We start from the raw sequence: 18,059 nt of genomic DNA, 5'->3' as shown, positions 1-18,059 counted from the left end.
CTCCTATATTACACATGGGGTCATCTCATTTCACAGAATGAACTTCCGGCTGCAGTAGTAGTGTGGATGGAAAAGTTACATCATCAAGCTCTGGCAGAAAAATGTTTTCAATAAACAGTGTGGGTTCGCAGGTAATGCATTCAACTCGTGTCCGTACAGGCTAGATTTACAATGATTGAATTTTATTTCAAACTTATTTATGGTCAAGCACGTATGATCTCTTTTCTAGTGTCGTATGCTAGGCAGCCCTAAATTTTCGCTACAGAGTAGCGGATAGCATGTTGTTATCGCCGTTGAATCGGCACTAACTCGTACATCCCATCGGCCTAGCCTAGGTGGCCAGGCCTATCTGGCCCTAGGCCTAGTCTAGGTAGAAACGTACTACTACTATTGGTATTTTCTCTTCATAGATCTTAACACATTTCTAACTAGGCCGAGGATACCTTCTTGCCTGGTAAATAACAGTAGAGTCCCTCCTTTGTTTGAGCATATTTTTTATTTTTCATTTAATTATTTTTTCTAATCTTCTCATTTTATAAGAACCATTGATTGATGACGTAATAATAATATTAATAAATAGGCCTAGCTAGTACTACTACTAGTAATATAGGTGTACTTTTTTATCTGCAAATTGAGGGAAATCGTGTTAGTTGGTCGTTTCTGACTTTATTTATCTACAAATCTCTACCCCCAAAACCACTGCCATTTGATCCCTACTTCACCCACCCAGATTTGTAGCAGTTATACTCCATCCTATGGTTTTTTTTTGTTTGTTAATAGTAGGCCTAAATACTGTACAGTTTATATTCATTTTCCCTGTTGCCGCAACATGCACTCTATGTAACTTATTTCTCTGTTTCCTTTAATTTAAGGAAGATGCAGCAAACAAACTTGTGCATGCTCTCTAAATAACAACTCCCTGCTCTCACAACATCAAAACTTGACTATTGCAGTTAGCTTTTTATGCTTACTTCCCAACACATTAGTCAAGAAACGTAAACTAATCTAAGCTGCACGTCTCGTTTTAAACTCATTCCTAGATCAGAGCATATTACACCCACACTCAAATTGCATTGACTTCCATTCAGGCAGTGCATTGTATTTAAGATTGTTTTCCTTGTACATATTGTATACAAGACCTTTCACAGCAGTGCAACAACTTGCCTACATAGTCTTCTTACACTGTACTCCACAACCTGTACAAGAAAACTCCGATCTACTTCAAGCACTTCACCACTGTTCACACCCAAATGCTGTCTTAGAATTTTTGTGTAAAGGTCATTTAGTGTTGCCGCCCCTAAACTATGGAATGATCTGCCAGTTCATATGTGCGAGTCTCCTTCGTTGGCCACTTTTAAGAAGCAGCTTAAAACTCACTTTTTGCATCTCTGTGATCTTTTGTTTTCTTCAATTAACTGTTTTTTTTCTTTGGTAGGCTAGTTTTACAGTAGATGCCAAAACCATTAGAGCACCTGTGAGGAATGATCTTGCTGACCATTTTTTCAACAGTGGTCTCAAATTGCAAGAAAACAGTGCAATGGTTTTGGTTCCCTGCACTAGTCTGTTTTTGTAGTTTATTTTTTTAGTTAATTTCAGGATAATCTGCGTCAATTTTTCTGCTGTTTCTGTAAGTTCACCTTAAGTTAACCATGTTATTTGCACCGTATAAATTAGTATTATTATTATCATTATTATTATTATTATTATTACAGTACAGTAGGACAGACCTTCAAATCACACATGCAAGAACCTGCAGCTCTAAAGCATTCTCTCATAGATTCCTTCTACTGACATTCCACAGTTTTTTGTTGTTCTAGTAGTAGAAGTAGTAGTAGTAGTAGTCAAAATTTGAACGTTAAAGAAATAAAACATGCGATATTATTGATTTCATTTTTAATAAATTATAAAATAATGATTTTTTTTTGTTTTTGTTTACCGTACTTCTAATAGCATCTTCTCTCGCTTAGCCAAGTTGCAGCTGCATTTCATTCCATTAAGGCATTAGCACACAGCAGTGTGGTCACTAGATCAACACCACAAAGGAAGCATGTCACATCCACGAAAAGGGACAATGCTATATGCTCAGAAAGCCTGGACAATGTAAGTAATTGGATTTTATCTCATTTATTGTAGTGCAATACGCTATATTTCCCTAACTACTGCAGGGAGGTTATAAACCAATATGAAGTTAGAAGTGCATGCCTGCAACAAGTTCCATCAACATAGACAAACATACATGCAACATAGGTTTATGTTGATTGACTTTGGATACTTTAATATAACACCTACAATTAGTCGAACGTTGGATGCAATAAGAGGAAAATTGAAGACAATAGGAATTTTTCTAGTGATGGAACTTTATAAATTCACATGAAATCATGAGATTTATTAAATATTATTTTTGGTTGTTTCTGTTTCCTTCGTTGCACAAGGTTCTGTTAAATGTTCAGGAACTTGGTTTGAACTTGCTTACTGAAGACATCCAATTCAACTCCTTATTACCTGCAAGTTTGAATCCAAGGAAAATGTTATGGACTGAGTCACATGTTTCCTCAGGGTCATTTTTCTACAACAAACACGGTAGGTGTATGGTTGTAAATAATATCAGAGAATTGATTTAATTTAGTTTAGACATACTGCTACAATTGTTTGAATATTAATATGTTTACAAAACTAACGTTAAAATGACACTAGAGGAAATTACTATTCTCAGGTTAGATAAATGAAATGCTTCAAAAAAATTCCTTTGGGCCGTCCATCTTTTTTCATGCATTAATCTAATTTTTGTATAATTTATTTTTCCACTAGTGTATGATATTCAACTATACTAATTGCTTACTATTATCCATAATATTATTATATTTATGTGCATACAATTGCAGGGCTTTTTTGTTTATTCTAAGCAAAAGAAAAAGCAAATATCTTACTTTTGTATTTTATATACAAACTAAAAAATTCAAATATTATTTTGTTTAACTCATCACTGATGGTATACTGTATTTTTAATAGAATGAAATATAGGCAAAACAATATTTTTTTCATTTTATAATTTTACAGGATTTTTAGAGCATCAGCTTTCACAGGAAACCCAAAGGTCTAACGGTCCCCTGTCAGTATTGGTGAATTCTCATGGTAAGTTTTAGTATTTACCATACCAATAGAGAAATTGGTTGCAAGTACAATATGTCTTTAAGAGTAGTACTTAAAAAAGATAAAATTGGCGTGATTTTTGTTTAAACCATATTTATAGAGAGTGACCCTTCCAGCGTATCCTGGGTCGGCTGATATTCAGGGGCCCTCTGAAATCATTGGCGGATTGAAGGGTGGGCTGAGCCGGCCCTTCTCCTAAATTGGTCAAAATTATTTTTAAACGTAGAGAAGAAAATTAAAACTATAATCAAATTTAAGTCTGAGAGTGCCATTTCTGGCCATCTAAAGCTGCCATAATCATACATTTTTATGCATTATAAGGATTAAGGAGTTGTCAGAAAAAGTCCTTTATGCAAGCCAAAATACTCATACTATTGTTGAAATATTTTGTATGTTTGTGGCATGGGTCATTCTAATGTTTGCTGCACTCTCCCATGATCATCTTTTCCAGTCATCACCAATCCAGCATTTCGTATTCAAGATTGAGATAAACTAATTTCTAATCTTTTTTTTTCCAGGTCAGTGGCAGGCAAGAAGGGGCTTTAAAACAAGAACAGCATCGATTGGACGAGTTGGATCTGTAACACATGACACAAAAGTGGAGTCAACCCTCCTTCCAAAATGGTTTACTAGGGTAAGCAACATCATGTTATATGAACCCTTTTTGTGTGTATGTGACATCGGAATTTTTAATATTCAAAGTAATTTTCCTTTCATGCATTTCACTGATCATCTTAAAATAGTTTATGTAGTGACATCAAAATTACAATTAATTAGTATATAGTGTTCTTTTAGCATGCACACAGGAGCCAAAGTTCAACCCCCTTTAACCCCGGGAAGCACAAACATCATAATAAAGATAAATTTGTTGACTCTTTGAACATTTTATTCAACACCTTTTAAAAAAATTAAGTAATTGATTTGAATATCAAAAAACTAGGACAAAATGGACTTTTCCACTAAGCACCTTCTTCCCCCCCCCCAACACACACACACACACACACACATGCGTTTGCTGGACAACATGTGTGTTTGTGGGACATGTACATATTTCTGGTCGTGTTCCGATAGGTCAGTAAAGTTTGATTGACACTACGGAAATGTCCATTAAAAAGAGAAGCAAACGATTAAATACTATATAATCTGGTATTACTTGAATCTTCAGAGTAAGCAGTCAAAAGACACAGATAATTTAGCCAGTAAGTTATCAAGTGCATTGTCGGCTCAGGAGGAGAGGATAACGGACCACGATAGCTTCAAGACCGGTTACATTGACGGATATTTAAAAGGACGAGATGAACCGAAGAAAACAGACCGCATGAAAATGTGGATCAACATTCTCATCCTCTCAGTCCTCATTTATTACAGTGTTAAACTTGCGACTATGTTTGGTGAGTAAATAACAAGTTGTAATAGTGAGAATTATTACTATTTATACACAAAAATGGAAACTTGTCAGCATTTTCTAGTTTGATAGAAATACCTGTAATGATGTCATATCCATGCAAGGGTCCCTAGTTGGAAGAGGTCATTTCCTTGAGCTAGATCTGCTGTGGCTGATCTAGGAAGCCCAGATGGGCCTCTTTTCGAGGCTAAGCCCATTAGGCTTCAATTTGAGGTTTTATGGTATCTCTTCTTACCAGCAGGCATCTACAAGTAAATGAACAATTTTCCCTTTAATTTCACTGTAGGTCGTGTGTCACTTATAGGGCCATCGTCAGTTGACACTCTAAATGTCAAAGACGTTAGTTTTGAGGATGTCAGAGGGGTAAGTTATGTTATGGATGTTTTTTTGACACATTCATCTTCTTTGCACGTACATATACTGTACCATTTTGTTGGAAACCTATTCTTCCATTGAGTTCAAAACGCATTCATTATTACAGAATATTTATGGTGGATGTCTGTGATAACAGTTATGAATTATGGTTTTGATAGCCAATTCCTACAGTCAGAAATTAAAGGTCCTTGAAATGTTCTAATGATCTATATAAAGCAAATTATGATGATTTGGTTAAGTTTTTTATTTTATGTAATACTTTATAATAATACTGTTCCTAACAATGTGAAGAAAATTTGACAAATTGAAATAAGAATAAAACAAATATTATAACTGGTCTTCAAGTCATGGATTTCAGGGTTGCAAGTTTTAAAATGATTTTTAAAGTATTAACTTTATTTTTGTTATTGTTATTATTAATTTCATTATTATTGTAAAGAATTGTTTACCCATTGATGACTCCTCAGTTGGCTGCACAGGCTGTAGTTCACATTAAGAAGTAAAAATATTTACTTAGATTTTATGTTTTAAAGTATAGTTTATTTTACGAGAATATTAGATTTTAAATGTAAATACTTTTTTTAGGTTGATGAAGCAAAATCAGAACTACAAGATATAGTAAACTACTTGACGGACCCAGAGCGATACACATCCCTAGGGGGGAAGCTTCCTAAAGGTGTTCTTCTAGTAGGCTCCCCCGGTACCGGGAAGACGCTCTTAGCACGAGCAGTAGCAGGTGAAGCCAACGTTCCTTTCTTCTACGCTGCTGGTTCAGATTTTGATAACATGTTTGTCGGATCTGGAGCAAAGAGAGTAAGGGATATATTTGGTAAGTAACACTAAAGTTAAATATTAATTTTAAATCAAAGTCGTACTATTACAATTGTTTTTATAATGCCAAAGTTGCTGTTATTATTAATATTGCGATTTCAGTATTTATTTTACTCAAATGCAGTATTTAATTATATAATATCTCTATAAATTTAATGGTCTATATATTTTTTAATTATTAACAGTAAAAATTGAATAAACTTAATATTATTATAATTATTATTTAATTGTTAATTTGGTTTACACATTTTTAAACTGTATTTGAATTCATCTGAAAACATTAGGTTTGGTGGAAACAGTGGTGGTAATGATTTTTAAATGTTTACTTGCCATTGTAGTGCCATGTTTTCCTCATGCAAGTTAGGTTTTAATTTTAATATTTTAAAAGTTTAATATACTGATTCACAATGACATTATTTAGAGCTTGTTTCATAATGTAATGCATTAGATTTACACTTTGATTTGATGATAACCCACGGAAGCACAAATACTTATTTCCAGTGGGGTCTTTCTAGTGGTGATTGGACAGTACGCCGGGAGACACCCTACTCTTTTTTAGGAGAGTACACCGCGTTCTTTAAGATGCAGGTGATCCATACTGCACACAGGACCACGGCTTAGCTGACCCCATATCCCACACAGGACCAACAGCTTAGCCGACCCATATCCCACACAGGACCAACGGCTTAGCTGACCCATATCCCACACAGGACCAACGGCTTAGCTGACCTATATCCCACACAGGACCAACGGCTTAGCCGACCCATATCCCACACAGGACCAGCGGCTTAGCCGACCCATATCCCACACAGGACCAACGGCTTAGCCGACCCATATCCCATATAGGACCAACAGCGTAGCTGACTAATCTATGCTGCTCTCATATTTTATTCTAAACTATGAAATATAATGTTTTATTGTTTCTTCTAAATACTGTACCTAGCTGAAGCTAAAGTGAGTGCCCCTTGTGTTGTATTCATTGATGAACTGGATTCCGTTGGTGGAAAAAGAGTTGATTCTCCACTCCATCCCTACGCCAGACAGACCATTAACCAGTTGTTATCTGAAATGGATGGCTTCCGACAAAACCAAGGAATTGTAGTGCTGGCAGCTACAAATATTCCACATGCTCTAGACCCGTAAGTTTAGATTTTTTTCTTCCGACAAATTTAATCACTCTTTCAATCAAAAAAACATTGTGCCTGTGTCTACTTATATTACATAAAGTTTAAACCCCTGCTACTCAAACTATGGGTTGTGACCCAAATTTGTGTCACCAAAACATTTCTGTGGGTCATGAGCCTGCTTCTGACCTTCTAAACACTTGTCGAAATATAGTGAAATATACTTCTACAAAGCTGTTCTGCAAAGGACTCAAGAGTTACACCCAGACGTATCTACGAAGACGCAAGCAAGCTAGAAATTAATTTTCAACCCAATACTTAGAGTCTATGTAGTGCCACCAATCTTTCCAAGGACTGATAAGATCATTAAATTTAGGCAGGAACATAGCTCACATTAACATGGTGTACCAGTCAATAAATAAAAGTTACATCATGTTTAAAATGATGAGTTGCTTCTTTTCTTTTTGAGTTCCTTTCTGCCTTTTCGCGAGAGTGGGGACGTACAAGCTTCATTTTCAATTATTATTTACCCAGTCAACCTCGTCCAAGTTGAGGTTAAACATTTCAATATTATGAGTGTAGTAAATGTTCTCCAGACTATATAATGGAACGATATGCACATGATAACAAATGCCTTGTGTACCTTGTTAAGTATATAAAATTTAAATTGATTTATCACAGCCACTTTCTATTCTACAACAGTATATCTTTATTTGATAAATTAGGAGGCAAGTGCTATGGCTATCAAGTTATTCTAGCGTAGATTTCTAAAAAAATAAGGCAGTATTTCAGAAAACAGTAGAATTATGATTTTATTGAGCTTGTGGTAAGTAAATAGGCCTAGTAATCAACACATAACATGACAATATCATTGAAGTATGACAATATTGGGTCACCAAAGAATAGGAAGTTTGAAAGTGGGTCACCACCTAAGAAGATTTGAGAAGCAGGGCTTTAAACAAGAATGATAAAGAAATTGTCATGAAGATTTAATTACAGAATAATTTGTCTATGAATCTTTTGCAAATAACAATAGGAAAAGAATCACTGGCATTTGCAGGCTCTAATCTAACCTGGCAGGACTCATTTTCAGTTGTTTTACCATTTTTTATCTTTTAAAGAGCGTTAACAAGACCAGGAAGGTTTGATGTTCGTGTCACAGTCCCTAAGCCAGATGTGAAAGGTCGTAAGGATATCTTGCATTTATATTTGGACAAAGTGACCGTTGGTTCAGGTAGGAGCATGAACAAAATTGTCAAGAAGCATTGCACTCGGGAAGTGTTGGTAGCCTCTAAATACTTTTAGTTCTACTCATTATGACTTGAAAAGGCAATAGACCTTTTACGGAGTGTCAATCAAACTAAACAACTGACCAATTAGAACAATCGCAAGCGCAGGTATCGCGTATGTTTTAACACTGTCATCTTGTGGGACCTTAGAAATGGTATCTAAGGGGTGGAGCTTAGCGGAAAGGTCCATTTTGACACCCCTGCTCTCAACAATTTCTAGGTTTCCATGATGAAGGCATAGTGCCTGTCAAAGTTCAAACCATGGGAATCTCAATTTCAATAATATTTTATTGTCATTGTTCAGGAGAACATGGAAATTTGTTTTGCTCTGTTGGTAAAACACAGGCCAAATAAAGGCAAAACAAATGCAAAAAAAGAAACAAAGAGCAAAAAATAACATTTACCTACTTGTAGATTGGATGTTTTATACTTTAAAAAATTATTTTGTTTATGATGATAAAGAAGCCCTGAACTAATGTGTACTACTGTATTACTGTTATGTCAGATAATTATGGCACTCTGCTTTTACTTTGGTATTCATAGAGTGAGGCTGGCTGTGTAAGCCAGGGGAGGGCATAAAAATTGGTCGGAGGGCTAAAGTGAATTTTTGATTTAACACCGAGGGCTGCACCGACAATTTGATGTTTCCTGTGAGCTTCCAAAAATACAGCTTTTTTATACCACTTTATTCTCAGTTTTATGTGACTTTTTACATATGATCAATATCGGACCATAAAAAACAAGTGTTTTCAATTCATTTTCACGGGCCTCAAAAAAATTGCTGTCGGCCTGCACTTTACCCACCTCTGGTGTAAGCTAGAACAATCCACATGGATAACATCACATACATTTCAGAAATGGTTTGCAGGCATAATGAGAATAAAATAAATAAATAAAAATGTTTACATTCATTATTATGTCATTTTTCAGATGTTGATGCAGAAGTACTTGCTCGTGGGACTGTAGGATTTACAGGTAGGTAATTATGAAGTGAGATTTCTGGTGCCACAACAAAAATAAATTAACCTTTGGGTAATATATTTCCAGCTTTGCTTGTTTTCATGGATAATTTATTATTTATTTGTTTGTTATTTGGTATTTATATACCACCTATCCTTTAGGTTACAAAGTAATTTGTCTTCTTGGTCATTGTGTCCACATGCTTAAGTGTTGCTGCCATATTGGCGCAGTAGCAGGCAACCCCACCATGTACCCATTTATACTCCTGGGTGGAGAGAAGCAATGCAGAGAAAGTTCCTTGCTCAAGGGGACAAGCGATGTGCAGAGCGAGGGGTTGAAACCCTGATGTCGAGGCTGAGAAAACAAACCATTCTTGCTGCACCAAACTGCATCCGATAATACAATTTATTTTAATTGCTTCGGCTGGTGGCATTAGGCTGTTGGCCCAGTATGCATAATGGCACATAGGTATTCGCGGGGAGATGTACAGACATGATAGGCGCTGCACTACTGTGTCCTTCCCGAGGTTCCAGGGCCTAATCCAAAGGACCTGTATATACACATTTACATATTTATATTTATAAAATGTGAACTGAGGTTGAACGTGATTGGTTATTGATTTTGAATTATAAATGAAATTCTTAGTCTTTCACTTACAACAGTAGGTCCATTCACCTGAATATAAATGAATGGTTCACATCAGAAGTATTCTAGACTCTAGTAATCCAGTTTAAACTGGATTTAAGTTTGATGTGATCTAGGCATAAGATTGTGTGCTGATTCATCGAGCATGATGAATGGAATATTCCATAGAGAGCGAAATGATGGTTGCACTTTCGTGCACTACAGATTCATTGACCAGGAAACAAAAGCATAATTCAGGGTGTTCTTTTTACCATCATTTTTTTAATGTAATTTATACTAAAGCAAATCACTAATGTGGATGCATATGTAATGTAATTAACTTTTATGGACCAATTTACATAAATAAATACGTTGTATGTTAATGTAGTTTGTTTGAAGAATATCAGGTTTTTAGAATATGAATTTTTAATTTTGTGTACCCGATAACATGAAACTAGGTTAAATTGGCTAAATACAAATAGTAGATTTGATTAATATTATCTTCATTTAGGTGCCGATTTACAGAATCTCGTCAATCAAGCTGCGTTACAGGCCGCAAGAGAGAGTAAAAAGTGCATTGATATGAAAGATCTCGAGTTTGCCAAGGACAAGATACTCATGGGTAAATATACATTATGTTTCATTTCAGTACTTTCACATCCATAAAAAGTACATTTATCAAATTCAGGATCCATTTATGTGATGTGAAGTATATTCACCAATTACACAATGAAACACTGCTCTGTTTATGAGGCATTTATGGGGTATTATTGCGATAAAAACACTTAGTGACTTAAACCCTTGCCCAGTACCCTAGATGCAATATTCTTGGAATTCCACCCACCCCCCTTCGGCGAATGTACGGAGCATGCTCAGGTCAATGCTGCAGTCAATATATGTATAATAATAATATATGTGTAGGTATAGCCGGATGTCATAAAAATGACCAATATTTCTTGACTTGGATGCAATTTGTTGTGATGTCACTATATTCTGACAAAATAAGATCCATCCAGTAGATCATGTGAAATTACTGCTTGCACATGGTTTTGATTCATTAAGCATTTCTCATTCCCTGGGCACTATAAGGCAGTGTTCAATTGTTGCGTCTTGTAACAAGCAACCACATTTCCTTCCCCATTACTTCTCTTATATGACTGTCCGACCATTTCCAGACATATGGTTCCCATACTCAACTAAATACTACATGCCCTATTATGCACTATCAGACGATTTCATCATAGTTCTGTCGCCTCTGGACTTGAAGGGTGTCTAGTAAGATATGAATTGGCATGAAATATGGTATTACAGGACTATGAATACCCCCAGGGATGTAAGGGGGTTACGCACTAGTTTGAGCGGCATGCTCGACTAATGGTTCTTGAGGTGGAGGAAGTCTTCGCGGTTAAGGCTTATAAACCGTAGGTTCAGTGTACACAATTGTCTTATGTGTACTTTAAAGAACCCAGTACATCTTTCGAGACGAGTAAGTGGTTACCCCTGTGGACTAGTTGATACAGCCCCTGTTGCCTTGTGGTTATGGATCCTACGATCCTTTGCAGGATGTACTTTTGCAAACATAAAAACATCTTTGATTTGTACTCTGTCAAGTTTGTGGATTGATGTAAATGACGTCCTAATGTTCTCTCCTGAGGATGGTTAATATAAATAATAATAATAATAATCAGTGGCGTAGCTAAGTGAGAAAGGGCGCCAGCGCTAGATTAATTGCTGGACACTTGATGTGAAGCTTCAGAAATTTAGGGAGGAGGCCGAGCCGGCTGGGGTCCCCTTGAATTCGCCACTAAATTGAAGTGCACACAGTAATAAATAATTGCTTCTCTAACCTATTATCGAAGCGCCCGCCCACCACATTTTTCTTAAAAAATATTAAGTTGGTAATCATTTTTAGTTATTATCTTTAGGCTTATTTATAAATGGGCCCCTAATAGCCCTGGGCCTTAGTTCTTTGCACTGGCTGCACTGCCAATCCCTACGCCACTGATTATAATACATAACATGTTTTAAAATTGAGTTTTCATTTTTCAAGGCCCTGAGAGGAAAAGTGCTACAATAGATGTTAAGAATCGTGAGATCACCGCATTCCATGAGGGCGGCCATGCTCTGGTTGCTTTCTACACCAAGGATGCTAAACCAATCAATAAAGCCACCATTATGCCAAGGGGACCAACTCTTGGACATGTAAGTGTATCACTATGAACCTAATCTTAATGAGTACCTTAAAGCCAAAATGCAACAGACTTCGTTTTGCCCAAGTCTCATCTGCATAAAATCTCAAAAAAGTAAATCGTTTTTTTTATAAAGTTTTTGGCAAAAGTATAATTATTTGACCAAAGGAATGATGTTTGAAATGGCTACTTTTGATGCTTTCTTAACTATCGATATATGCCAATCGGAAACCATAGAATTGAGCCTAGGCCTATAGTAATAAAACAATCGACAGGATTTTAACCAAAGTCTTTGAAAGGATTGAATACAATCATCTTAAGGGCAACTCAGACAGCGTTGTACAACACAGACGTGATTTGTTGTTGCGTCGGGTCTGAGTGAGTTTAACGCAGATACGATGGTTTGCTAATGGGCAGTCACGTCATAGAATATTAAACATGTTTAATATTTCTTATGACGGTTTAAGACAGTCCCCGGCGATGAATCGCGTTGGGCTGCATCGTAGGACACTGTCTGAGTTAGTCTTTAAGCACCAAATAACACCAAATAACAGGTATTTTTTTGTTATGCCTTTTTGGATAATATATGATAGAGCAATAAAGAGAAGGTCTATCATGTCACATATTACAGCCAACTGAGAAGAAATTGTTCAGTGTAGACTAAAACTAATTCATACATAATTTTCTTTTATGTCAGGTATCACTTCTCCCAGAGAAGGACCAATGGAATGAAACTAAATCACAGCTATTGGCTCAGATGGATATTTGCATGGGTGGTCGTGTCGCAGAGGAGCTCATCTTCGGCCCCGACAACATCACAACTGGCGCTTCAAGTGATTTTGATCAGGCTACAAGAATTGCTCAGCTCATGGTAACAAACTTTGGAATGAGTGAAAAGGTAGGGGAAGCTTCAGTTATGCCTGATGTTTAAATTGTTCATAGAGGTATAATAAGAATACTAGAATGCTAGCTGCAATGTATTCAATGTTCGAAATACGCAGAGCTGAGTGTGTATACCATCCAAGATGGCCGCCTTAGATTGAGCCAATCAAAATTCGCCTAAGCATCATCATCGTTTTCAATGAGGCCCTCAATTTACACATGAAAGTTGAGTACAACTAAGTTACCCGTATGCATGTGTGCAATGTAACGCCGCTGACATAAGAAAGTTGTTAGTATTACAGTGTTAGTTTTTAATTGTGTATATGCCCCCTTTACACCTGTCTCTTATACACATCTAGATGTGTATAAGAGACAGCATTTGAAATATTTCCTGGAATTGATGTAATACTGATCATCCTTATGCTCAAGATTTTCTGAAAATGTTGTAAATGAGCATATAGTAATATATATATATACAAAGTAGGCAAATTATGATTTCTTTTTTTTTTTTTTGGCTCATGACAATGCATCTTTTAACTTCATTATTCTACAAAAAAACAAAACTATGGCTGATCTATTAAGTGCAGTCCAGACTATCAAATTTTCTTTGACAGCTGTTGTATGCCCATATGTGATGCAGCACAGTCATGGTGTACCATTATGTTCATGATGAGATGTCATCATGACCATATTAAGGCATGTCATAATGTGGCAGACAAGCCAAACCAGTCACTCGTCGCAAATCCTGTCTCAGAGATAATAGCCAAAACATGATGGAATGTCAACATTTTTGAAATCTATTTTATTGCACTAAACTAACCTTTATATATCTATAATTTATATCCTTCTATGCTGTTATTTTCAATGTTAAAACAATAATTTTTAATAATTTGGTAATGGTTTCTGCCTGAGAAATGCTCAAAATCATAAACTTTGAAGGCTGATTTCTCAAATATTGTTCTTTAAACAGCTGTATGTCTAAACTCCTGTAATGTCATAACAAAATGCCGGATTTTAATGATTCTTTTACCATTTTATAGTTCTCATTTTAATGTTTAACCCTGTATTAATAACTAAAAATTGATTTTTGCGATGAGCGACTGGCTTGGATTGACTTTGCCACATATGTGTTTGTCATAAAATGTAGCCATGGACAGGGCTTTACTTACATGGTACTTGTTGTTTGCCATTCCATGGCTGAAATATTTGACTGTCATTGACTAAAAACAGTTGACAAAATTCACTGCTTTGTTGTTTTAATGTTAAGAGAGAGATCTAGTTGTGTGTTACAATATTTTTTTTAAATTTATATTTATAAACTGTATATACTGTACCTGTAAATAATAGTTAAATATATTTAGATCTAATACTATACTCTATTAAAGCGATTTCTAATGAATTTCAACCTGCTCTATTAATTAAGCAAGCCAATCACTTCCATGAAGAATCATACACCAAACTAAACAGCAGAAAAAAATGCAATTTTCACTACAAACCTGACCTTTGGAATTCACTACCAAAGTAATTAACATCTGTCAATTCAATTTAAACAAGCCTGTAAAGATTATTATTTTATGTGCATATAATTTTAATAATGGTGGCCAATTGATTAAGGGTATTTCAATCTGTGGGGCCATGTAACAAAACCTTGTGCTTTTTTGGCCTCACCACATGTATTTTCCTTCATCTTAAAGGAATATTGATAATTGTATACAAGATTTACATGAAAACATATAAATGCATCAACTTTACTGTTATAAACAACCTAAATTCTTATAAAATCAATAGTACTGTAGTAATATTCAGTCTGATACATTCCTTGGATTGTGAAAATCAATATCCAAATATCATGCATATTTTCTAATTTCGTAGAAAATCTATATTTTCTTTTAAGAATTAATAATGAGATGTTAAATTGTATTGTCTAGAAGAATCCAACTGAACATAACTGGAATAAACTGCAGCATTTAATGTAATTATACAATGCATTAGTGGAATTGGATATTTCAATACTATGAGATATACACGTCTTTTTTGTGTTATTCATAATGTAATTGATTTTTGATATGGAGTTATACAAAATAAAGAAACTTGTATAACAGATGTTATAAGTTTTTGTACATAAAGCGGTGGCAGTTTGCTTCCCCCAGATAATTTTCTTTTCTTCCAAATAATTTTGTTTCTCTCCCCCTCCTCCCCCCCCCCCATTTTTTTTCCGGAAAAATGAACATTGTAAGATTTCAAGGCCACTGGCCACTTTTTCTTCCAAATAATTTTGTTTCCCCTTCTTTCTCTCCCCCCCCCCCCCCCCCCCCCCATTTTTTTTCCGGAAAAATGAACATTGTAAGATTTCAAGGCCACTGGCCACTTAACAACAATGCATTTAACGCCGCTGACATAAGAAAGTTGTTAGTATTACAGTGTTAGTTTTTAATTGTGTATATGCCCCCTTTACACTATGTTATGATCTAGCAGTTAATGGTGGCGGAATAGGGATACCCGATGGAGGTGCATCTTATGTACCTTAATACTGTACAAAAGTCATAAAAAAAATACAACACCACACATTTCCTGATACAGGAACCGAATCCCATGTGGATACTTTATTAGTGAACATAATACAGTAAGGCATTATAGGGCATAGACCCAAGCTCCTGCTGCCAGCCTATTTTTTGTAATCTTACAGCAATGTTGAAGGTTCCTTTCCAAGTAGCTACTGTATTTTTCTTTTCCAAGTAGCTATTTCTCATAATCATGTGCAAATTGTGAAATTTCATAATGGTTTTATGCTTTATTAAAATTTTCCATATGTAGGAATCATACGAACGTGCAAAACATCTGTTGAAAACGCACAACAAAGAACATCAAATTCTAGCGCAAGCCTTACTCAAGTACGAGACGCTAACATCAGCCGACATCGCACAAATTCTACAAGGAAAAAGTATTGATCGTTAACAGGAGAGTTGAACAATCACATTTTTTTAATTTGAATATTGCAACCCACAAGAGGAAAATATTGATCCTTCATGGTTGATCCATCAACCATGCAGTCCAGTCAGGCCATCAATCCAGTCAGGCTTTATGCAAGTAAATTTCAGAGGTAGCGCCAGGAAGGGAGCCCATTGGGGGAAGAGAAAGATTATATATATTTCTTTATATATAATTAGTATACTCTAAAATTAAGCCTGTGAAACCCCTAATTGTTATAGTTTTTGGGGAGCTTCACCATCTGGACCACCTCCCCCCTTTGGGCAAATCCTGGCACCAACCCTGAAAAATTTAACTTCAAAAAGGACATTTGCAATACAGGAAAATGTCATACACAATACAACCTTGGATTTTGAAGACTATTCAATAGCTTTGATATAAGCCATTTCCATTGTATATCATATGATTAACTGTATGTAGTAGTTTTTCTGATCAGTGATTTTATTCTCTGCAAGCATCATTGTAAAGAATTTTTATGATAGTTGATCACTTTCCCAATTCTATCTAAACATTTTAATTTATTCTATTTAGTGCTATAAGTTAAATACTACATGGTGATCATATGTATTATTGTATGTATAAGATTTAGAAAATAAGAGTTTACAGTGCAGACAATTATAATTTTGAAATGAAGTTGTTTCATTGGGTATTACAACCTATTTTGATAACTGTGTATATTGTAGCATGTACGTGGGTGGCACAGTTTCCCAGTAATCTGTTGAATAAATGCTGGTTACATGTGTATTATTATGACTGAACTAATCTGTTGTTAAACCAGAAGGTATAATTCTCATAAATATTTAATTTGCATTCAGTATACAGTACTTTTCTGTAAAGCATAAACTGATAGTCATCACTACCATCAGCAAATTTTAATTAGATATCAATAACAAACACCATTAGTAATGGTGTCCATGCCATTTTTGGTTCCAATGCTTTTAAGCAATAGAAACCATTTTAATGGCCTTTGCATGTGCATCCCGACATCAAATTACCCCCTGCTGGTTATGAATATTTTTATACATGTAGTTTAGGTCATGTAATTGTGGTCTATTGCTTTTAAAATTTGAAAATACCCGTTTTGTTTGTTTCCTATTTTCATTTACTGTAATATTTTACCAAGGGCTGTACAGAGAAACCAGTTTCAACAAGTTCATTATCTTTGCCTTCTGAAGGCAATTTGTTATAGCACTTTAACACAGGTGTTAGCTATAATAAAAATTTAGGAAGGGATTATCTTGCCAGTTAAGAAATCCCGATATGGATATAAACAACATTCATATTTATTTCTTCGCTTGTGCTGTCAAGCAGTTGTAGGCCTAGCAATAGGCTTATATATTTATCATAAAGAATTTATACATCTACTGTATGCATCCTAACCATAAACTTTGATAGAGATGGCGTTTCATTACGTCTCCCACTCAACACTGGAATTACATATTATGTATAACAAAAAATAAAAATATTTAAAATAATTAACACAAATGCATGCAACAAATTAAATAAGAATATAGGCCATAATGTTTATAATTGGGGAGTCTTTGAAATTGCATGAAAATTAGCAAATTTATCATTAGCACATATGTTCAGTTAATTTGTGATTTTACAAAGCGGTAATGGTTCCAAGAAAACCGATTTTGTATACAGATGTAATAAAATGTGGCAAGGATTTTTTTTGTAGTCATTTAATATACATTTTGTGCAATACAACTACTGTACTGTAGTTTGGAGCTCCCACTGTCCAATCATGAGGGCAATAATTAACTGCGCCATATGTCCACTGGATTAATCTTGACCTCCGTTTTAGTTAATTCCCGTTTACAGCTGGATTTAAAGGCAGCACCCCCACCCCTCCCAAGAATTCGGTGCCGTGATCCCAAGTCTAACCAAAGGTATAGACCAAAATGAGCGAAATCAACACCAAGACTAGCAAGCGCCACCATGTGTGGGCCGCAGCTTATAATTTTTTGAATCGTTTTGAAATTGTCCCGATAGACAAATCAAATATTGCCATGAGCTTTTTTTTTTTTTTTTGACAAATTGTTTAGCCTCATTACGATTATTATTAATATTGTTAATGATATTGCCGTTATTTACCATATTTAATCATAGTAGACCTACACTATGTTTATTTTTTCTTTATTTTTATGAAGACCATAAATTTTGAATTGACGCTTCGCTTCGGTTTGGTCTATTGCCGTTCTGGTCAAAAAATGTTGCCGTTTTGTCCAGAAACCCTACC

General features: G+C 35.3%; 1 protein-coding gene across 1 annotated transcript; it reads left to right on the top strand.

Annotated features, from left to right (window-relative positions):
- Positions 1–36: 36 nt before the first annotated feature.
- LOC117104041 (ATP-dependent zinc metalloprotease YME1L1-like) lies at positions 37–17,486 on the top strand. Its single transcript, XM_033244694.1, is given in 17 exon segments — positions 37–131; positions 1,951–2,100; positions 2,433–2,580; positions 3,058–3,132; positions 3,669–3,784; positions 4,316–4,541; positions 4,842–4,918; positions 5,516–5,759; positions 6,705–6,900; positions 8,007–8,119; positions 9,105–9,149; positions 10,270–10,380; positions 11,809–11,960; positions 12,645–12,863; positions 13,394–13,442; positions 13,504–13,529; positions 15,644–17,486. Coding segments are annotated over 17 exon segments (2,118 nt in total). The 5' UTR covers positions 37–101; the 3' UTR covers positions 15,785–17,486.
- The last annotated feature ends 573 nt before the right edge of the window (positions 17,487–18,059 follow it).

The sequence above is a fragment of the Anneissia japonica genome, unplaced genomic scaffold, assembly GCF_011630105.1.
Source record: "Anneissia japonica isolate Jap-2015-1 unplaced genomic scaffold, ASM1163010v1 scaffold287778_len1315358_cov176, whole genome shotgun sequence".
NCBI classification, from domain to species: Eukaryota; Metazoa; Echinodermata; class Crinoidea; order Comatulida; family Comatulidae; genus Anneissia; species Anneissia japonica.
The sequence above is the reverse complement of the archived record's forward strand: the minus strand, read 5'-3'. Positions and strand labels throughout refer to the sequence as shown.